The 24,292-nt window shown below is 38.6% G+C and overlaps 2 protein-coding genes across 29 annotated transcripts in view; both read right to left on the bottom strand.

Annotated features, from left to right (window-relative positions):
• sox6 (SRY-box transcription factor 6) overlaps nt 1–11,235 on the bottom strand; it is a 199,772-nt gene extending 188,537 nt beyond the window's left edge. For 9 of the 17 annotated variants that reach the window (XM_045708398.2, XM_082969573.1, XM_082969572.1 and 6 more), the window contains exons 1-2: nt 10,886–11,235; nt 8,041–8,138 (exon numbers count right to left, since the gene is read on the bottom strand). The gene's annotated coding sequence lies outside the window, so the exon portion shown is untranslated. Of the gene's footprint in view, nt 1–8,040; nt 8,139–9,795; nt 10,138–10,885 lie in introns of those variants that run through there. The other 8 variants (XM_082969577.1, XM_082969578.1, XM_082969579.1 and 5 more) reach the window with 4 other exon arrangements.
• A 9,798-nt stretch (nt 11,236–21,033) lies between these two features.
• plekha7b (pleckstrin homology domain containing A7b) overlaps nt 21,034–24,292 on the bottom strand; it is a 181,191-nt gene continuing 177,932 nt past the window's right edge. For 11 of the 12 annotated variants that reach the window (XM_082969559.1, XM_082969560.1, XM_082969562.1 and 8 more), the window contains 2 exons: nt 23,467–23,620; nt 21,034–21,749 (listed from right to left, as the gene is read on the bottom strand). In XM_082969559.1, the coding sequence (XP_082825685.1) occupies nt 23,481–23,620 (140 nt within the window). In that variant the 3' untranslated portion in view covers nt 21,034–21,749; nt 23,467–23,480. The remainder of the gene's footprint in view (nt 21,750–23,466; nt 23,621–24,292) is intronic. The other variant, XM_082969563.1, reaches the window with a different exon arrangement.

The following is a 24,292-nucleotide window of genomic DNA, read 5'->3' as shown; positions in this document are numbered from 1 at the left end:
AACTAACATAATTTGAGTCAATTGGAGGTGGATGTATTTCAAGGCCTTCATTCAAACTCAGTGCCTCTTTTCTTGACATCATGGGGAAATCAAAAGAAATCAGCCAAGACCTCAGAAACAAAATTGTAGACCTCCACAAGTCTGGTTCATCATTGGGAGCAATTTCCAAATGCCTGAAGGTACCACGTTCATCTGTACAAACAATAGTACACAAGTATAAACACCATGAGACCACGCAGCTGTCATACCTCTTAGGAAGGAGACGCGTTCTGTCTCCTTGAGATGAACGCACTTTGGTTAAGAAAAGTGCAAATCAATCCCAGAACAACAGCAAAGGGCCTTGTGAAGATGCTGGAGAAAACAGGTACAAAAGTATCTATATCCACAGTAAAACGAGTCCTATATCAACAAACCCAAAAGGCCGCTCATCAAGGAAGAAGCCACTGCTCCAAAACCGCCATAAAAAAGCCAGACTACGGTTTGCAACTGCACATGGGGACAAAGATTGTACTTTTTTGATAAATGTCCTCTAGTCTGATGAAACAAAAATAGAACTGTTTGGCCATAATAACCATCATTATGTTCGGAGTAAAAAGGGGGAGGCTTGCAAGTCGAAGAACACCATCCCAACCGTGAAGCACGGGGGTGGCAGCATCATGTTGTGGGGGTGCTTTGCTGCAGGAGGGACTGGTGCACTTCACAAAATAGGTGGCATCATGAGAAAGGAAAATAATATGGATATATTGAAGCAACATCTCAAGACATCAGTCAGGAAGTTAAAGCTTGGTCGCAAATGGGTCTTCCAAATGGACAATGACCCCAAGCATACTTCCAAAGTTGTGGCAAAATGTCTTAAGGACAACAAAGTCAAGGTATTGGAGTGGCCATCACAAAGCCCTGACCTCAATCCCATAAAAAATGTGTGGGTAGAACTGAAAAAGTGTGTGCGAGCAAGTTGGCCTACAAACCTGACTCAGTTACACTAGCTCTGTCAGGAGGAATGGGCCAAAATTCACCCAACTTATTGTGGGAAGCTTGTGAAAGGCTAATACTAATTGAGTGTATGTAAACTTCTGACCCACTGGGAATGTGATGAAAGAAAAAAAACTGAAAGAAAAAATTCTCTCTACTATTATTCTGACATTTCACATTCTTAAAATAAAGTGGTGATCCTAACTGACCTAAGACAGGGAATTTTTATTTGGATTAATTGTCAGGAATTGTGAAAAACTGAGTTTAAATGTATTTGGCTAAGGTGTATGTAAACTTCCGACTTCAACTGTATGTTGCATGAATTCACAATGGAAATACAATTAAATAAAACAATTATTTAATTATTACTCTCACAATTTCAAAAATGTTCAACATATATTTCTCCCATTCTACGCTTGGTAAGCAGTTCCCTTATTCCACCACTATGCACCTTGCGTACGCATGATCATGGCAGTTTCTAAATTTACATACACTCTCAATCAAAAGTTCCTTTTGAAAAATCCCACACTTTGCGTGGAAATGATCCTACGCATGGTTTAGGCACAGATTTGTGCCTATGCATGATTGATAAATGAGGCCCCAGGACTTTATTTTGCATTTACGTAATTCTTCAGTGACACAGTGACACGTGGAGGGGCAAGCTGTTTAATATGGGCTGATAGTCCACACAGTCTTCCCCATCAAGCTGCTGTGTGGGGAAGTCAAAGCTCGGGTGTTGCCTTGTAAATCAAGGTGCCAAATCATATCTGATCAATTAGTGACCTCGTCTCATTACTCTGCACAGTAAACTTTGTGATCTATCATTTGGTGACAGTTTTGCAATGTATAAAGATGTGGATGGCAGTGGAGGCCCCTAAAAACAAATAGAGCCCCAGTATTGTACAGCATCAGTGGTGCTGAGCGTCATGTGTCAACTAAACTGCTCCCAGCATGCTTTACTCCGGGAGCAGAGAGCAGGGAGCAGCGCAGCACAGACACAATCGTGGAGCATATTTTACATCTCATATCTGATGGAACTGGCAGATATCAGGCTAGCTGTCAGCCTCCAGGAACTGGCTAACGTCTAACCTGCGAAAACAGAAAAGCACCGTGCTAACCCCAGCTTCACTGTGGAAAACACACAGGCAGATGCAAGAGGCCTGAATTATCAAAGATTAAATACGACACGTGTGTCTCTCCATAAAGCATGGTTACCTTACTGTATATGCTCTGATGTTAAAGGGATACTTTGGGATGCAGGCAATGAGGCCCTTTATCTATTTCCCCAGAGTCAGATGAACTTGTAGACACCATTTTTATGTCTCTGTCCAGTATGAAGGAAGTTAGAAGTAGTTTGTTGAGCCAGTGCTAACTAGTGTGGACTAGAAGCCTATGGGTGTCAGCTAGCATGCTACCTCTAACTTCCTTCATACTGGACACAGAGACATAAAAATGCCAAAATCCTGAAGAATCTCTTTAAGTTGTACAGGACGCTCCAATCTCAGCTCATTACAAACCTATGAACAAATTCTTATTTTCAATGACGGCCTAGGAACAGTGGGTTAACTGCCTTGTTCGGGGGCAGAATGACAGATTTTTACCTTGTCAGCTCAGGGATTCAATCTTGCAACCTTTCGGTTACAAGTCCAATGCTCTAACCACTAGGCTACCTGCCGCCCCATATTTCAAGAGGAAAGGGAATTTCCTATTTCACATTTCCAAGTAAGACTATTCATGTGGCTTACATCATTCCCAGTAAGTTTATCCAGTCGGGTTTTCCTAATTACTAGTGTTACCAATCCTCCTTGTAAATGCTAATATCAATGGACAAAATGCATCCTGAATGTGATACATTCTAATTAGAACAGGGTGACGGGTATACAAAGTTTTCTTCCTGGTACCTCACTCTCACCCAGAGAGCTGCCCATGTTGGTTTCCAGTTTGATATTTCCATAGTGTCCTTTTGTACTAAGTCCTTGGCAGCGGCCAGCCCAAGGGAAGGCCTGATCCAAACACAATGAGGGGATCACAAGGAAAGGGTTGTTCTGAGGCCTTTGTGTTCCAGCAGCATAGAGGCCCACATCACAGTAATCTCTCTTCCCTCGTTCTCTCACAAGACCCAACCTCAGATCTTCTCCAATTCAGGAAGGACAGGGACCACAGTACACTGTCGAACAAACCAACAAGGAACTGTTGACCCCGGCCCCGTTTGGAGAAATCTGCAACAAGGTCACTAACTAATAACAAGTTATGTAAATCATTGAACACAAGAGTGGGATTTCATGGCCTTTCCACAATAAAAGTTATGAATAAATACTGCTAATGAATACAGTGCATATAGAATATGAAATATCACTGGCAATGTCAACGGTTGACATGACAATAACGTACACTAAATCATGTCTATTCTGAGGGCTAAAATAAAACAGGCAGCCACACCGAGAGGCTAGATAAAGAAAACTAAACTCTCCACAACAGGAGCGTGGACTGGCATTCACATTTGTACAAAATTATAGGTGTATTGAGAGAAGCATGCAGGAGTCGACCGCTTGCACACTGCTCGGGAAAGACGACAACACTCAGCTGCTTCAGTGTACTGTGCTAACTGCGTGCCGAGCAAGGGCTCCAAAACCACTGCATTTTAATTACAGGCAGTACTGTGGGCCTCTTTGATATGGAAATAGAGCCAGCCATCTTCACACATGGACTGTGCAAATCTTCATGTGACTCATAGAAACAATGAGCTGTACTAATTCTTCCAGCTGACAGTGCTACTGATTACCGTCCCCTACAGAAACAGCCCTGTGTCAAAAACACACGGCCACCAAGGCCCCTCCAATTAATTCTACATATTAATGTGTGATATTTAAAAAGAGAGAATTCAATAGAGGCTATTTACCATAGCCGGCACTGTTGCATTTTGAAGTCTAACTTAATTATGCACAACTATGCTTTGGATTAAAAGAAATTGTCCAATTATTTTGCAGTCCAAAACGTGAAACATATTCAGTGGGTGAGTGAATGAAACAGTTCAAATTGTACCCCTTTGGTGAGTTATGAAATCATATTGTTCATGTGAAGCGATACAATTGCTCAAAATCTACATTGGTTTAGCTTTATTTATACCCGTGTAAAATACTAATGCTCATTTTTAAATCAGAATGTTCAAACCCAGTTCCCTACCAAACACTTATAGCTAATGTGATACTAGAGGTCTGGTTGAATCTATAGGGAAATCTCTATCTCTCTCTGTGGTACTGTACCTTGGTCTTCAACATGTAATGGGATACAGGTGCTGATGGTTTTCAATTTAAAGAAAAGGATGCACTCAACCTATTTAATTTAATGTAATTGCATGTAGTTCATGTAATCTCACAGCAGAAGTCATCTGGACCCAAGGTTACTAAGAAAACAGTGAAAGCCTTTATAAAGAAACAACCAATTTAGCTTGGACTGCAGCTAAAATACAAACAACTGCACTGACATGTCTCGATGTGCAGTAGATTCAGAATCCTTATTCTAATCTAAAGCAAGACTGCAATTTGGGAGTGTAGTTAAACCCCAGATAAGTATACTGTAGCCTAGCTAATTTTCACTTAAAATTCTGAAAATAATTCTTAAGTCTGATGACAACTAAGTATGAGGACTTACGCATCTCACCAAGACCATGTGTCTAATCATTAATCTACAGTATCCACCTTCAAGACTTGAAAATCATCTGTGTCTGTACAGTTAGATAGCTAGCCTCTGGATGCCCCCATTGTCTGATGCTGATGTCTCACTAGAACCATTGATTTCATCAATATTTCAAGACTCACCCATCACCCATGAGTGGTGAGAATGGTTTGTACTGAGAGGAGTACATTTTCTCTGGGAACAAAACCATTACATTCAGAGATGGAGACTGGACCCTCTCCAGACTGTCAACGTTGGAAATGAAAAGGTCCTTGAGATGTGTTCACCTCAAGCCAGAAAGGGCATAAAAAGATGTGAGGATTCTTTGAAAGTCATTTTAGGCACGTTTCATTTACATTGCAAGTCTTCACTTCATTTATTAAAACTGCATTCACAGTTTGCATAATGAGAATTAACATTTTTGTGCATTAATGTGCTGTAAAGAGCTTTTTTTTTTTTTTGTGTCATACACGAAGATCATAATGGTGCCAGATCTGAAGGTGCCAAAGACCTTCAATAATGCATGTTGAGAACTTGAAGCAGAAAAATCTGAGGACTACAAAAGAAAGACTCCTGTAATGAACATGTTGCCATCGGTTTTGATCATTGTTGAAATATTCTGCTTCAAATTAGCTAACACTTATAAAGACAGATGTCACAACATGCGCTGCCACATTTATTATCCCCAGAAATCCTCTCCCTTCTGCTGCCACACGCCCTACCTTTACCAGGCCTGCTGTTGTTTACCTGCTTCTCTCATCTTGTTTATCATTAGGCCTCGGCTGCCACTCCGCTCCCCCTCAGACATGGAGAGGAGCTATAAGTGTTTGGTAGGGAACTGGGTTTGAACATTCTGATTTAAAAATGAGCATTAGTATTTTACACGGGTATAAATAAAGCTAAACCAATGTACATTTTGAGCAATTGTATCACTTCACATGAACAATATGATTTCATAACTCACCAAAGGGGTACTAGTCCTCCTCTCCTCTCCTCTCCTCTCCTCTCCTCTCCTCTCCTCTCCTCTCCTCTCCTCTCCTCTCCTCTCCTCTCCTCTCCTCTCCTCTCCTCTCCTCAACTCTCCTCAACTAGCCCCTGTGCTCTTTCCCTGCCAGCCTGCATCCAAGGAGCAACATCTCTCTCATTATTCATACTGTAACTACGGTAACTATTACTATCGCACTGACTGATTCAAAATCTCAATTGAAAAAACAAAAAGTTAAAAAAGGAGAGACTTAAATGAAGATTGCATCTGTCATGGATGACCTGATCCAGTGACCCCCCAGACAGACTATCACAAGCCAAGCACAGCACAGTGTCTGGGGTACAACAAGAAGGAACCGACGTGCCCCGTACACACACACACGCACACACACACACACGCGCACACGCACACGCACTCGTATCAACTCGTATCATTTGTATCAGTTAACCTCATTAAGCCAGAATCATTTGGCCCAACTTAAATATCCAATATAGCTCAACTTATCAAATTCATAAAGTTGCTGTAAAGTACTCTACATAATGTAGGCTATTTATAAAGGCAAGTTGTTACATCAAATGTTATTGATCTTGGAATGTTGTTCTTTCTCATGCTGTTAGAGCAATAGCAATATGCAGGTCATAATATCATTTTAAGGGCTAGGAGTTCAGTTTGGCAAGGGAATTAGCTACGGATAAACCAAGGCCATACAATTAAACCAATTCCATGAACTTTACCTCATGGTTCTAGGATGCAGAACTCTGTCTTAAGCATAATCACTAATGAAACCAGATGAAGCCTTTACTGCAAGGGCTAAAATAATACACAACAGTACACTTTCAATACATTTTTCTTATTCTTATTTTCTTATTTCAGTCTTCATTGTCAATTAATATTTCAAACTGCTGAAGCACAGAAACATCCCATCCATATCCACTGTGTCCTATAATAGTTGTCTCTGAGGCTATTATGGAGTGGCACTGATGTAGCAATTAACAGATCAGACTCAGTAAAAGCAACCATTGATGCAAAATGCACATACCAAAAACATACAAGGAAGACGTAAATGTTTTCAAATCATTCTAAAATATTTTCAAATCACCAAACCCATTAGTCATCAATATCAAATACTGTGTATACGTACATAGGCCTACATACATTCAACATTCTGTACATACGGTACATGCATAAATGCGTGCACACACACACACACACACACACACACACACACACACACACATTCTCACAGACAAACACGCACACACACACATACATAGATTGCACACAAATACACACACACACACACACACACACACACACACACACACATTCTCACAGACAAACACGCACACACACACATACATAGATTGCACACAAATACACACACACACACACACACACACACACACACACACACACACACACACACACACATTCTCACAGACAAACACGCACACACACACATACATAGATTGCACACAAATACACACACACACACACACACACACACAGTAAATAGAGTGATGAACTAAAACATTATGTGATAAGAGTAGTAATGTATTCCACAGTAGATAAGATACCCCTTTGAGACAACAGTCCAAGGACCAGCTCACATCATGTAATTGAAAGGGAACCATTCAAAGTTAATTTAATGCTCCAGTTTTAAATTGACGCAGCACTGTAATGCCTGGTCTTCACCCTGCCTCCTTAGAGAGTACATCAACATTCAATTAAACACACATGGTAGGCTACTGACCCTACACCAGCCTTCCCAGCTTCATGAAGCTAATTGCTGTGCATGATATACAAAGCACAAAATAATTGACAAAATATATATTACAACATACTCTTTAAACTAACAATAGCCTGGTATGGAATAAAACAGATCCCCTTCTGCATGTTGTCTTGCTGAGATCTAAAACCACATCATGTCCATAGACTCAATAACTAAAATCAAGCATTGTATTTGCATTGTACTCACACATATTTATAAAAATATGATAACTATTGTGGTCAAGTGTATTATAAACTCACATTGCAGGTCTAGATTGCGCTGTCAATAATTACAATATTTCTGCACTGTCTAATCAAAAGCAATAAGTTTAACCCTCAGGAAAACAATACATTCAAAAAACGTAAACGTACGTAACAGTATTAGGCTACTAAATAGGACAACATTTGTTCTAATAATAAAAAATATTGTTATTGTTTTGCTCATAATTCGCGGTCGTTTAATGACAGAAAATGAGTTTCCAATTGCAAAGTTCGTCTCGCAATATGCAACTCTATTGATCTGGGATTGAATGGGGATCTATTTAAACAAGAGAGCCACCGTGAAAGAGCGCCGAGCACAGGCTGTGAAGCATGCGGTTTCGGTATGTCAAAATGCACTTCTAAATCTCTGAACTTACTGGCACCATATGCGTCAGGGAGTCGATATCTTTATGCCGGATCCAGTTCGGAAATGTTTTTCTCTCTCGCAAAACCACAAGTCCACGTGCAGATAGTCCTGAAAATCAAACAGTAGGAAATATATGAAATGTTACAATAGGTGAGATTTCAAACCATAAATCTGAATCAAAATGCCAAATACGCACCAAAATGGCTAATAAAACATTTACATCAACTTTCATCATCGTATTAAAAGTGAAACAAATAATCCAACATTATGGATAATATAAGCCTAATCAATATAACCTTTGATTTCAATAACAGCTTTGTGTACAAGACAATCAATGTGCAACACATAGAACAAGAGGTCAAATTCAAATATTATCTGTAGTCTACGCCTATGTATAAAAACGTAGGTACGTTTAAATGATAAAAATCGGATTACATCTACCATGTTATTCATATTATATTGTAATGTTCCTTTCATCCATTTTATTGCCGTGTGGAGGGACTGTGGCCTACGTTTCTTTTAGAGTATTTAGAGTGCGTAAAAAATAAACAAAGATGAGCAGAAACGGAGAGAAAAGGGACCTGGCAATCGCGGAGTCATTTTTTATTTCCCTGATAAAATACGAGTTGAAACAGCCGTGCAGTGAACCATCAACAGAACTCCTTTGCTCCTCACTAATTTGTTACAGGCAGTGTTAAACTGTCCGTCAGAGGAAAAACTATCTAATATTGAGCAGCCAGACAGTGCCGAATGTCCCTGTATAGCTATCAGGACAATGTGCTGAATTGGCAGTCTAATTATAAATGTGCCATTTAGACTTCCATTGGGCTCCGGTGCCACCTTACCTTATGAGGGAACTTGCACTCTCAACTAACAGCAACTGTTCAAAAGAAAATACCATTACGAGATCAACTTCACCCGAACAGAGGAACAAGCCGGACGATTGTTCTTCACCCATGCAGCCTCTCACTTAAGACATGATTGTATTATTACACCGGGTTATGACGGACTGGACACTATTTGGAAGGCAAATAGGAGAAAAGCTAAACTGTCTATAATGAAGGTTTCAGATTTCGAATACTGGGTGGGCACAACAATTGTATTTATTTCTAATGTTAAGAAAAAAAGGAGCATAGGAATATTCCCCGGTAGCAATAGGTCTAGGCTACATTAGGCTACATTAGGCTACATTAGGCTATAGCGTCCATATTTGCAGTGACAGAGAAAACCTCTGTATTCCTCCTCTCATACTTTAAGAACTAAGCTATCCATTGTCTGCTTTCTCTGTTTTCTATTAAATTGTTATCACTGCTTGTGCATAAGTTAGAAAAAAAGCTTTATCTGAGACTGCGAATGTCTCATTTTGGGAAACACCTTGTAAATGATGAGCTATCTTCACACAACAGACAAGTTCACACAAACTGCGTTGCATTTGTCCTCCCACTACCTTGGTATACAATCGTGTTTTGGGGAAAATCTCAAGCACCTTCAAAAGCCATGTGTGATATTAAAATAGCTAAATATCTGATTATAGCCTATTATGCGGTAAAAGTTATTGTTTAAAAAAAAATTCTAAATTAAAAATGAGGGAAACTATATCCAATCTATAACACTTAGAAACAAATAAAATGGAAATATTTTGAATATTTAGCATACAATTAAATCTGTGCATTCAATTATCTGCACTGTATCTATAGCCAGATTCACACCTGTCCATAAAGACAATAGTGCAAAAGAAACAAAATAATTACACCAGATGACTTACGTTAGTCCCTAAAACCGTCCGAGAGCAGCGCTTTGTAGGCTTGTAGGGGAAGCCTTGTCCAGGTATATCGTCTCTAAATGGGATAGCCTTTCGGGGAGTAGTTGGATTTAATTTATGGCTTATGCATTCTTTTAAGGTCAATTTGCCTGACCTCCAGTTAAAGTTAAGGCAGAGTGAATTCCCAACCTCCTACAACATAGGAAACAATTACGAATATACATGTTTTACACTGAATTATAATTCCGGTCGAACGATAAATATAGATTACTTAGAGTTTGGAAACAAGACAACTAAATAAACCATATGCTCAAGTTCGAAGAAACTTGTAAATCTCGCAACCAGAAATACCAGGGAGAAAGGAAGGGTATGGAAGGGGACCTAGAGCAATGCGCACGTCATTGTCAATGAATAGTACCGCTCAGTGGACAAAAGTGAAATTGCCTTCCAGTCCCACAGGAGAAAGTTATTGAGCATCCGGATACCAACACCATAGCAAAACACATATAAATTGATGATCATTTTTAAGAGTTGAATTTCGCGACAAGACTTTGCGGATGCGTAACCAACAATTAAATAAAAAGGTTTGCGCGTAATTCATACAGCCTACTCCTAGCCTACCTAGCTGTATGTAGGTTAAATCAGTAACCTAACTGCTAATCCAAGTGAAATATAGAGCTGTTGATATCAATATCTCGAGATGAACGATTGAATGTAACTTATAAGTTACACAAGTATCCTTTGTCGGTAAATGAAACAGGGCATCATTGGTACTGTAGCTATCCAAACCTTTCCAGAGAACGCTTGCGCTTGTCTTTTTCACGCACTCTGCTTTTGCGTTTACCACGGCTCTCGCGATTGAGAAACAATAAATAAGAATGTTATCATGTTCCCCTTACAAAAAAACGCCCTACAAATAAATAATTTCACCCCATGAAAACCTGAACAAAGAAGCGTGAGAGAGAGAAAACAGTTTAACACCCCTATTGACATCGAAAGAGGCGAACTCTGTTACGTACCAACAAAAACAGGCAAAATAACGCAGTTTACATGAAAACACGATACAACATGTTAAAACTAAGCACGTTTTTACCTTGAGATCAGCGGAGAAAAGAGAGATGCAGGTCCTGACGGTATCGTATCCCGAGTCGTGTTTCGCGTTATATTACGTTAAAACATAACGATTACTATCTGTAGAGAAAAGGAAAGACAACTAAAGTCTGCTATGGTTCCCACTGGCTATATGAGGGGATCCCGTTCTTTTTATGAAGTTTAATTGTCAAAACTGCAAGGAGCTTTTGTTGTTATCTATCCTCTTTATCTCCCTCTCTCTCAGAGACAAGAGAAGACGACGCAGAGCTGTCAATCTTGGCAATCAATGTGAGCGGCCATGTCGCAAGTATTCAAAGCATTTCCCGTCGTGCAACATCAGAAAGTGAGTGGCCAGGGCATTGATCTGAGTAAGGCAAAGAGGCAGGACTCCCCCTCCCAGCCCAGACAAGACAAGAGATGCGAAGAGAGAGAGAGAGAGAGAGAGAGAGAGAGAGAGAGGGGGCGACAGAGAGAGAGAGTTTAGTGAGTGATTAGACAGAGGGAGATTTTGCTCTTGATTTGATTAAATACAACAATTATCCGATTATTATACAGCAGCACAATTGAAAGTTGCGACAACATAATTTGCACTTGAACAAACTCCAATAAGAGTTATTGTCCTATTTACCTGTAAAGTGGACTACGTAAGGCATTCTTTTTTGTCTTTTGCCTTACTCTAAATTAATGGAACAATTTTATCAACAGCACATGCCAGAAACGCTCTTCAGAGTTGAAGACAGAAAACTACTCGGTTAGGGGTTAGCTATACTGTACCTATAATATAACACTGCTGGCCTTTATAACAGATCCACTGAAACTTTCATATGAAGTGACGTGTAAAGAACTCGAGTGTCAACCATACCATTTTATGACAAACGGTATTTGGCATAGGCTATAACAGTCATAGAATGATTGTCTATGTTGTGTAGGAATTTAATGTAGCAGGAATACGTTGATACACTGTAGCCTATAGTCTACATTGTTAATTTCAGCATTATATAGACGAAGTATAAGTTAATACAGGTAAGCGAAAGGCAATTAATAAAGTATTTCATAAAAATGTGTCATAATTTCAAATATAAGATGATAATCTCTCTCAAATAGGGATCCAATCTGTTTCTATTCGTCTGATCTGTATAAAATAATATCAATATCAGCAAGGTTTATTGCGTTAGTGATAACTAAATTATTGAGAACTCAATATATCACTTTTATAAAAGAAGCATGATTATCCCATGGTTTCCTATTCATAGGAAATCATCCTATGATGCATACACATAACATTACAGATCGATGTGCTATTGTCTTTTCAATACACACAATAGTTTATAGACGTTGAAGTTTTGTTTTGGTTGACATAGCCTACACTTTTTATGCAAACAAAAAAACGTGTTATTGATGATTGAAACAACCAGTTATAGGTCAACCTGTCTCAGAAAAGTATTTCAAAAAATATATTGGAAGCCCACCAGAACACTTACTTATTACTTTACATATAATAGGCTACATTGTAAAATGAAAATGAAGTGACATTTTTTATATCAAAATAATATTTGGGTCACTAGGCCTACCAAGCAAATGTTTTCCGCCCCCTTGAACATTCAATATAAAATATTTCAAAGGCTTAAATAGAATTCCTGGTTTTTATTATAGGCTACAATTCCATTGAAATTAGAGGAATAACATCACTTTTCAAGAGTTCTACAGTAGCCTGCTATGTATCCTCAAAATCGTAAAAGACAAGAAACAAATCTATAGCATCAAAGGGCTGTATAGACCAAACTCTAGCGGACATAATTAACGACAAATAGAACAAAAACATTTCAACAGTAGGCTATATAGCTTGATATTAGATGGACAACTCTTCTGAGGAATAATAGTTCAACACCTTTGTCAGCTGTAAAGGTAGGTAAGCTACAGTGAAGAAAAGTAACGGTCCACCGCGGGGCGATATATAGGCTACAGGTAAGATGTAACCACAGGTTGCAGCACACTGAGAGACACTTGAGTTACGCGCTGTCTTCAGCTACACTCAACAGAATCAACAATCATTATCACGCACCATCATCAGTTAAAATGAATCCCAACAACAATATGACATAAAGAACAATGCGATAGCTAGTTGAAAATGCAAAGGAACAAGTTTGTAATATACAGCATAGGTGGACAAAACAAAGTACGACAAAACCTTTAACACTCGCTTTCAAGAACAGCAGGACAATGGTTTCATTCATTCAATAGGTAAATAAGACAGTGTTGTACTTACAATGACAGGGACAGAAGCAGTAGGAAATACTGTTTGTTAACTGAAGAGTCACAGAGGGCTAAAAAGAGGAGGGGAGGAGAAGAAGTGGGAGAGAGAGAGAGAGAGAGAGAGAATACAGCCCCCTCACAAATCTTATCGCATCTGCTCTGGCTCTTCTCTGTCTTTCATTTTCACATTTTCACATTCCTTTTGTTCAAGAGAAAATCATATCCACACGTCACATCTTTTTATTATTCATTTGGAGCATTACGTTCAAGACAGTAAACCTAATGCACTGCAAACTTTTCCTCACAATAAGTGCGTTGTCTCCTTTTGTTCTGAAATATAAATGTATAAGTCAAACCAGCGTATCTACGCTAAAGGGCTAACTAATGCCCACCAAGCTCTCCAAAACACCTGGAGCATAATACTCAGGTATTGTTTCATTTTATATATTATTAAGATTGGTAAGTTCTACAGAAACAAAGGAGTGTAAGTCCTATTAACGATGGAGAACAGTTGTTTCATTATAAAGTGGTCCAAGGAGACTTTGTGTGGATTTTCTACTGGATCTTAAATGAGAACGAGGAAACGCATTGCTCTTCAATGACGATGCAGGCAAGCGATTCCTCAAATTTGAAAAACAAGGATGTTGGCACATTTTGGATTTCCCTCTGAGGTAGAAGATTCAAATGTGTTCTTTCAATTAGTTATAATTTCAGTGTGGTTAATGTTAAAGACAATTAAAACGTATTATCTTAGCTGTGTAACTATTCGCAAAGTCATATTGTACATAGGCCTACACTAGGGAAATGGCATGTTGCGTTGAAATCAAGAGGCCTATTGTATTTTGGGATTTTGAAAAATGTATGTGTGCGATGCATATTGTTGAGAGCAATGTGTTTTAATAATTAATTAATTCACTTACTGACATATATTTAATGTAACATTTTATAGTTTCGTGTTTCATTTATTTAACAGTAGAAAGGTAAGCTAGCACCATTCAAAGAGCAGTTAAGTTTACTTGTTAGACGTGACTCATACGCCACCTTTCGGAGACTTTGAGAATTTCCTCTTGCGCCTCTTGCTCATGAAACACTGTAAATAGGATTCATTTGTAACACAGAGAGAGGCAAGACATGGTTTGAGGTAGACAAATTAGTTGATGCCGTTTTGAATTAAACTCCAAGCTACTAAAACAACGCAATTCAATAGACTAAATAAATAATAGTTATAATTTGTCAGCCTAAAAAGCTTCAAGATATCTTACTGTAACATGATGAAAACTTACACCATGACTCATCTGGTCTCATTGAATGTGGCTTAACATGTTTTCTGGTTCACTGTGGTAATTAGTGTTCTAAATGTGGCCAGATATGGCTATGCAGATAACTACAATAATAAGATGCAACTAATTTGAAAATGTACAACTCTTGAATATGTCAATTCATTTATAATTGATTAACTGTTGATTACTTGGATACATCATTTTTTCTGTGTGTGGTCAACTGAAGGAAGTGCAGATTATTGGCTCTTGGTCCTCCGGTGCTCATAACCAGGCAACTGCCTGCATAAAGAGAGAGATTGTGTCAGTCCAACTGGTTGGGGTAAGGCAGCAGCATACATCACATTTGCATATCCTGAGCTACTTTGATGCATCTTGAAATGCAAGTCTAGCCTATTAATATTTGAAAAGGAGAGTGCATGAAAATCAACATTTTTGTTACATTAAATTAACACGTGTTCTTCTCCTGTTCTGCATGGTTAATTAGAGAACACTATTCTGTCAGAGGATATGAGGGGGTTGCCGTGTGATTTGTTGGGTTAGCACCAGAGCCATTCAACAACACGTTACATATACGGCAGCTTCATGTCGGAGTTCAGCTTCATGGCAGTTTCTTTTTAAATCATACATGATTACAGATGCTCCTGAAAAGGCGTGGAAGCTTCCTCTACTTTATATCATCCAGGAAACAAATGACACTGCAACAGAAGTTGAGAAGAAAAAAAATTCAATTCAGATGAGTGATAGAATAATTTATTCTTAGAAATGTGCACAGACAATGGATACGATTTTCACATACTGTCAGAGTCAAAATGGCATGTCCCTTTGTAGTAAAGCAATAGACGAAAAGGAAACCCAGATCATAAGGTCTAAACTGTAACCTTTTGAACAATAAATACCGCCTCACTACCTTCAAAAATATTTGAGCTCAATAAAATGACAAAGAAAATGATGGTGTGCATTGCAGAGGAGCCATAAAGAACAGAAAATAACAAACTGCAACATATTATGTGGCAGGAAACAAGAAGGGATCAATTAACTGTTGGTGGTCGGAAAACCAATTCATTACGACGTTTTGTGTTGGTGGCAAGACTTTAGAAACATTTTAATTATAGATAATAGCTTCATGGGAGGAACATGTGTGCAACATATTTGACTATAATGCTCTGCACTGAACATAGGCCCTTTTCAAGTTGAGGTGTTGATCCTTTGGGAGCTGTCATAAAGTTAGCCATTCCTTTATTGAGATAAAACCCTAACAGGTTGAAGTTGACAATGGTAAACATGACTGAGGACATTCATTTTAAAGTGTGCCAAAGTATTCCTTGTAATTCTTGGTCAAAGTTAATTGCAAGTTTAACGTATGTAGTATTTGACATCCTGGCTACTGACTGCACTCAACTGTGTTAGTCTTCAGATAATTGTCAAATGATTGTCAAATGATTCTACAAAATACACAATAATTAAAAAAACATTGTTACAACTTGCCAGCAGAATGTTAAAAAATATATTTTAAGAAATATACTCACCTGGAATGTGTAAATAGGGGTTATTTTCTCATAATGATTTATTTAGGTAAACACTTTCCTGCATAAGTTGAGTGTTCACAAGCCTTCCTTTATATACAGTGCTAACAGGCACAGTTACTTTCCATGGTTCAAATGTATTCTCAAGGTTGATAATGAAGCAATAAGGCCCGAGGGGGTGTGGTATATTGGCCATATACCACAAACCCCCGAGGTGCCTTATTGCTATTATAAACTGGTTTCCAACACAAGTAGAACAGTAAACAAGTATTTTTGCGTCATATCCATGGTATATTGTCTGACACTGTATACACACGGCTGAAGTGCTGTTTCAGCCAATCAGAATCCAGGACCGAAACTACTTGGTTTATAATGTTCAATAATGTTTTATAGGCCTACATACAGTTAGCTCTTAAGGTAATATCATACCTTAGCTATACAGCAAAAATAAGACAAATTGATACATGTATCAATGTTATTTGACTTGGCACATACTAAATAGGGTACTGCTAATTTATTTGACTCCAGATGCCAAAAGAGAAAGGTCAGAAAGGTCAAATCAATTACCATATTTCCAGAGCATCATGTATGATGACCAGTCTGTAAACTGGCATTATTGATGGAGGTTGGGTGGGTGGGTGCTCCATTGCTTTCACAAACTGACACACTCAATGAACGCTCCACAATCTGGACATGAACCAGGCATAAAGGCCGACATCCACCACACTTCATTATTAATGAATGCCAAGTTATGTAATTAACTCAAACAACATTTGCATACATGCAAATCCTCCTTCTCCCAATTGGACCTGTAAAGTGGGACACTCTGTTCTCATTAGCTGACCCAAATCTCTTACTTGTAACTCCAAATTTCCTCAAAGTTTAGTCAGGATCTAATGTTTCCTTTTAGGTTAACAGGGAACGACTAATTCATCATTTTTAAATAAGGGAATCTAAATGCTTTGTCTAATTACATAATGATAAGGACGTCATATTTCTATATTGAACTACTTAATTACCAATTCATTACTATCTGCACAAACTCCACTAATGCATATTGCTAGCTCAGGGGTGGGGCTTGAAGAGGGTTGAAAAATGTGTGAGATTCTTACCATGTTAGCAGTGTCTTCCGTCATTGATCAGCAGAGTGAAAATGTAGGTTGTTGCCCCTCACATAAAAAGGTTCACTAAAAGTCAAAGGCTTACAATACCTGAACAAACACACAAACACTCGATGACTAAACAATTAACTGCTGCAGATGAAATGGTGGAATGAGATCTCAACTATGGCATGATATGAAACGTTGGAAAACAGAGCCCTTTACACACAAGCAGTAACCAATGCCCTAACCCATTCAATTATTAAACCATTGGGAAATGTTCAGTCTTTATGGTGAGGGTGTGTTCTCGTCATCATCATCATCATCTTCATAATGCTTGCTTCGTAGAGGATTAAAAGGGCCTGAAGATGGCACACATCTGCACAACACATCCTCTATACAACCCAAAGTGAGAGAGTGAAAGTGAGCCTTATTAAAACTACTCATCTAACGTTCATTTGTACCAATAACCAACACTGCAATACATTTCAGCACGGTGCAGGTTTTTTCTTTTGTGCTTGCAGACAGAGTTGTGCCTTAATTTGAAGTGAAATGTGTTGCTAAGAGGCAGACAAAGTTTGAGCTGCTGCTGGATCAAAGAGGAAGCCCAAGGGCATCTGCTTCATTCATGTACACAAAAAGCCCAATTCATTGTAGGTATTGTAAATGCAAGCCGTTTAAGGAACATGAGAGCATTTCATTGTTTTCTTTAACACAGCATTTTTTGAACATTCATACTCAATCATTTATAGGGTAGAACAACTGTGTTTACATAAACCTGTTATCATATACACTATTTACAGTGCCTTCAGATGTATTCGTACCCCATGACTTATTCCACATTTTCTTTTGTTACAGCCTGAATTAAAAATGGATTAACATTACAAAAAATTCACCCATCCATAATGACAATGTGAAAACATCTTTTTATAAATGTTTAAACATTTATTGAAAATGAAATACAGATATATCTCATTTACATAAGTATTTACACCCGAGTCAATACTTTGTAGAAGCACTCTTTCTGGGTAAGTCTCTAAGGTCTTTCCACACATAGATTGTGCAACATTTACCCATTATTCTTTTCAAATTCTTCAAGCTCTGTCAAATTGGTGATTGATCATTGCTAGAAAAACATTTTCAGGTCTTGCCATAGATTTTCAAGTAGATTTCAGTCAAAACTGTAACTTGGCCACTCAGGAACATTCACTGTCTTCTTGGTAAGAAACTCCAGTGTAGATTTGTCCTTGTGTTTTAGGTTGTTGTCCTGCTGGAAGGTGAATCCATCTCCCAGTGTCTGGTGGAAAGCAGACTGAACCAGGTTTTCCGCTAGGATTTTGCCTGTGCTTCACTCCATTCTGTATCTTTGTAGTAACTGGGTGTATTGAAACACCATCCAAAGTGTAATTCATAACTTCACCTTCCTCAGAGGGATAATAGATGTCATTTTTTTCTCTCCCGCATCTACAAATAAGTGCCCTTTGCGAGGCATTGGAAGACCTCCCTGGTCTTTGTGGTTGAATCTGTGTTTGAAATTCATTGCTTGACTGAGGGACCTTACAGATAATTGTATGTGTGGGGTACAGAGATGAGGTAGTCATTCATGCAACTTATGCAACTTATTATGTGACTTGTTAAGCACAGTTTTACTCCTGAATTATTTAGGCTTGCCATGAGAAAGGGGTTGAATACTTATTGACTCAAGACATTTCAGCTTTTCATTTTTTATTAATTTGTAAAAATGTCTAAAAACATAATTCCACTTTTACATTATAGGCCAGTGACAACAAATCTCAATTGAATCAATTTTAAATTCAGCCTGAAACACAACAAAATGTGGAAAAAGTCTAGGGGTGTTTATACTTTCTGAAGAAAGTGTATATGTCTACCCTGAAAGGCTGTGCTGAAGCACAAGTACATTGTTTTAACCATTGAATAAGTTGTATTGCAATAAACTGAGCAAGAATGAGACAACGTATATACTAATAAATATCAGTCTTAAAACGTTACGGGTTTATTTTATTATTTTCATTTTATGTAGGCATGTACAGTGTGTTGGGAGAGAATATTCAATAATTCTTAACTGTTCAATAATTGAACACCAGCCCATCCCTTATTAAAGCATGTATATTGATCTTGAGATGATAAAAGAGCATAAAAGACCATTTTAGAATCAACGTACCTTTTGTGTTGGATCCTTTGGTTCAGCTCATGTACAATCAGAGTCCAATCAGAGTCCAGTCAGGATTTGTATGGTGTCTAGTAGAGACACTGACTGGGCTTTCACTACTAGACCATCCTCCCTGCACACGCCAGCCTTCTAGTGGTCATGGAATATTGTGAATTACACAAAAAGTCAAGCTTAAATACCCAGGGCCATGCCCTTTATTGAAACGAGCTATACCTGGGACCGGCAAAGGTTAACATGGGGCATGTTTACCAACAAACAGTTCCACCCTGTTACAATCATGTGGGAAGAGAAACCTTCACTGTTTTTCACAGTTGTTTACTCTGGATTTCATTTCAAGTTCTCAAATCATTTATAGTTTCAAAATGACTAAAGGTTGTCTCCCCCCAAGTGCTCAGCTACAGAATTTTGGAGTCTACTGGGAAAGTCTGGAATTCCTTTTTCTATTCATGTACATTTGAAAACCTTTTCCTTGAGTCAGTGAGGAACATTTTGTAAAGGATTAATGTGCGAGGCCTTGATTACGTTGAACAGAAGAAGACAGAATTAGCATAATAGGCCCTATTTCATTCTCTTTGAAGTCCAGAGCATAGCATAACAAATGTATATGAACCAGCAGCCAAACGTCAATAAATGGAAATGCCACAATCCTCAGTGGATGGTCTTGGGTGAATTTCTGCAGGAGGAGGAAAAAAACAGCCCATTTATTGCAAAATAAGCAGAATAGCGGATGTGATGGGTCTTATACCCACCAGGGCTAGCAGGCACTCTGGGGCCCACACTCCCACTCCTCGAGATGGCATGGAGAGAGAGGAGATGTGGCAGCTCCCACTGTGGAGCTCTGGGAGGTGCATCCCCTCTCACAGGTGTTTTCAAAGAGTACCACGATGCAGACAAGGGTATGTAGTTACTCTCCAATTAAAGATAAAGATCTCACAAGGGAGGCGAGAGCAGTTTACTGGACCACCAGCCAAAGGAGCATAGCCTATAAGCAAGATACCAGTACATGCTATACGAATATGTTAGAACTGTAGAATTATGTATAGGACTGAAAGATCGATTGCAATTGATTCTAGTCATGATTTTTATATAGCTGACCTTCCATTTACAGAACATGTGAAAAAGTAAGTTGCAAAAAGCTTAGATTCATAATTCCATCAGCTTTGATTCATAAGTTCGATGCCATGTTCATCTCAAGAGGTTTATTTTACAAAGTAAAAGATCTTTGATTTAAAGATACAAATTCTATGCTTCAGATACACCAATGTTATTACTACCCACCTTCCCAGTTGAAAATGTAGAGACATGGAATAGAAAATGCCCTTTAAGAAGGTGAAGCTTTAAACTAAAGAAACATTTAATGTTTTTTTGTATTGAAAGTTTGCCTCATTTGGTTTGAGCCTGTAAAGTTGGATTCCCTTCTCAGATAATAGAATGAAATGTAACAGGTCAAAGCAATCAATAGGAATGTTCAAAAAGAATACTTGGAGCTGTGATGAGGCTACATGTTGTACTTTTTGGTCAGCATGAAGAGAAGGTTATCAGAACTGGCACAAGATAAAGGGTTTTGAAGATTCCAACACAGTCAACCATATTATTCAACTGTCATCCACATAGTAGTACAATTATTAAACTGACGCAATAACATATGATTTAAATTCAATACTGTACAATAGGCTATAAGACCTAAGAGTTTTGGGGGTTCATATTCTCTGAATACCTCAGTATACCGTGATCTTAAACCGGTTATTACGACTACTGCATGAGTCTGTTGTCTGAAGACAAAACATTTGATAAGGCAAATGTCATGTTAATATCTTTAATATTTACATTTTTAATAATTATCATTGTGCAACCTGCCCAAGCCATCCAGAAAATATTATGTTCAATGTTATTTTCCTCCCAATGTTGTAAGCAAAAATAAAATCAATTTGGCAAGCCAATAAGAGACTGGCAGTGCTAGATACAAACACAGATTACATTTCAAGTGATTTGGTGTAAGAATATCATCTGAGTTTTGACAAAAATACAATCAACATGACACATGTTCAGTACCTTATCATGTTCATATCGACCTTCCAGTTGGTGAATACTCTCATTAACCTTTTTGAAAAAATACAAGTTCCCTCCAAATTCAGATCACACTGCAAGACAAAACATTCTCACCTTGAAAATATCTCTTTCAGTTCTACAGTATAATGCTAAAAGTGCAATAACGTGTATAAAACATTTTCTATTATGGGATTAACATCTGTTAGACACTTCCAAAGTTAATATGCACAGCAGCTTTCACAGCAGACATACATTTTCTTAAGAAAATAGTTACTTCATTTTAGCTACTAAAAATGCATCAGCGAGTAAGTCCTGCTGCGTGCTACTGAGGGCAGGTTAAATGTTCACTAACGCCCATCTACTGTATAACAGTGTAACTGTCACAACCAAACAAGGTCTTTCTTTCTTCAAGAATCCAGGTTGTATTGTCATCATGGAACAGCACCTCAGTGTCCAGAAAGCGCTTTGGCTGAGGGAAAATCAACAAAACACATAAAGTTAGTTTAGGAAGACTATGAGAAATCCTAGAACACCAAGCAGAATGGAAGAATGGGAGGAAATGAAGAATACATTCTTAGCTGGGATTCAATCAAACCGTATTATCAGGATTTTAGGCTAATAAAGTAGATATATATATATATATATATATATATATATATATATATATATATATATATATATTTTAATCAAATACCATGGTCTTACTGAATACCAAAGTACAGTACATGGTTCAAGTTTTTTAACCTTAACGCATCCCAGCCATAATGAAGATGATGCAGCAGAACTCACCACAACATAAAGTGCATCATATAACACACCAGATCTTTAAAAGGGAATATCAGTCTCATAGGAAACCATGAGAAAACCACCGTTTTTGAAAGCAAGAAAGACAAAACCCAAAATACCCAAGCCACCATACACCACATATGGCATTAATGGATCATTGTACCTTACTACATGGTGAACTGGTAAACATTCTCTGCTCTCTGTCTTTCTGTACAGCATGTCACATAGTGGAAGAATTTTGTGTCATTTTTTCCCTCATAAACTCAACTCAACTCACATCACAACAAACTTGAAGCAACTGAATGAAATGCTACAGTGTACTGTTAAACCAAGCGGTGGAAACAACAAAGTCATACAACAACATCCTACTGTGTGTGAGACTGATTCAGTGGACACAGCTTGTTTCTTTTAGAACACATATAGGAGCTGTATCTTTAGGTATCCTTTGGAAACAAACATAGCTGTCGTTTACTGTCTAACAATTTCCTTTCCAAAAATAATATATAAGTGCAGATTCTAGGCTTGGCTGTGCATACTGAAGCCATCTCCAAACATATTGCCTGCGTCCCAAATAGCATCCTATTCACTAAATAGGCCCTATGGTTCCTGGTCAAAAGTAGCGCACTATATAGGGAATAAGGTGTCATTTGGGCATTTCCAAATGTCCACACATCATAACCTCTGACCCTGACCCTTTCAGCTGAGCAGCACACATGGATGAGGAAGGAAACAGGACAGGGTTGTTGATAGACACCAACAAGGTGGAAGACACCAAACATACACAAAAACATGCGCACTGTCCCACACATATTGCAGAGTGCCATGGATAAGGAAGGGGATAGGGTTAGTAGTCAAGGATAGCCAACGGATGGTGCATGATTGAGCCAGTACAGTAGAGAGCCTGAGAGGGCCAGTTAACTGGACACACTTACACAGTATCATGATCAGTCCCAATGTGTTTGCATCACTTTTATTTTTCTCCCTGTTCTACATGTTTTGGTGAATACTGTTAGCAGTCTACAGATGGTGGGATAATTGGTGTTGTGGAATGCAGCTGTGAACACTTGTTCCACTGTCAAGGTGCTGAAGCAAAAGGTGTCTCACTTCTTTGTTAATTGCACACAATGCTCACGTAGCTAGTGGCATTTGTTTTGCCCCCTTACCCTGCCCAACACACATTTTGGATAAAGTTACAAAAACAATTTACAGACAATTAGCACATTGAGATTAGCTGGCTGCCTGCAGATGTGTAGGTATGCTGACGATAATGAGAGGGGTGATCTACTACCTTCAGAATTACAACAGTGCGGTGATCATGCAGACAGAGAGGTGTGAAGCAGCACCCATGTTAGGGAGAATTAGTGAAGCCTCAATCCCATTAGCATGCTCTTAGTCCTTACTTTGTTTTCTCTGATTAGACAAACGAGAAGTGAAATCCGTTGCTTAGAGGAGGAGGAGGGGGAGGTGCCTGAGAGACAGGAGGAAGAGGAGGAGGAAGTGGAGGAGGAGGTGGAGGAGGAGGCATGGTGGGGATGTTAGGGTGCAGTGGTACTACTGAGAAGTAGATACAGGGAGAAGAAGAAGAGGAAGACAGAGAGGAAGAGGAGAACAGGACATTAGTCACATTAGGAGCAGCACTGGCAAATCCAAAGGCAGTGTTGTTTTCAAGACCACTTAAAGCAAGACCGATTCAAGACCAAGACCGGAGAAAATTGAGCCCGAGTCAAGACCATGATCTGGGAGGGGGTTGACAAGAAAAATGCCGGGAGGATGGCGACCAGAAAAAATGTGATTCCAATTCAAGACCATAGTTGTAATTGTGTCAAATCGCAACCATAATTGTCCAGTATTTCTGTGTTGATATTTCAGAAGAACATATGGATGGTGTAGACATTCAGAATGGTGACAATATGCTGCTGAGGAAAACAGAGAGACACTCCACTAAGGATCACTTACCCAAACAGGTCTATAATAGATACAAAGACAAAACATACAGTATTACATCTTCCCCAAGTCTCCCCTTACTAATAGTGAGAGTGCAACTTTCAGACAATGTCTCCCACTCCTCCCTATCAGCAAATCAAGGACATTCTGACGAGCGTGACAAAGTTTGAGGATATTTTTAAATAAAGGACAGTAATGTTACGAGTAATGAAGGAAGCCCAGGTTTCAATTGGCGATAAGATTTTAATGTGTAATGAAAGGAGTGTATATATTTGGCCTGGC

Source organism: Salmo salar, chromosome 26 (assembly GCF_965601325.2).
Source record: "Salmo salar chromosome 26, fSalSal1, whole genome shotgun sequence".
NCBI lineage: Eukaryota > Metazoa > Chordata > Actinopteri > Salmoniformes > Salmonidae > Salmo > Salmo salar.
The sequence above is the reverse complement of the archived record's forward strand: the minus strand, read 5'-3'. Positions and strand labels throughout refer to the sequence as shown.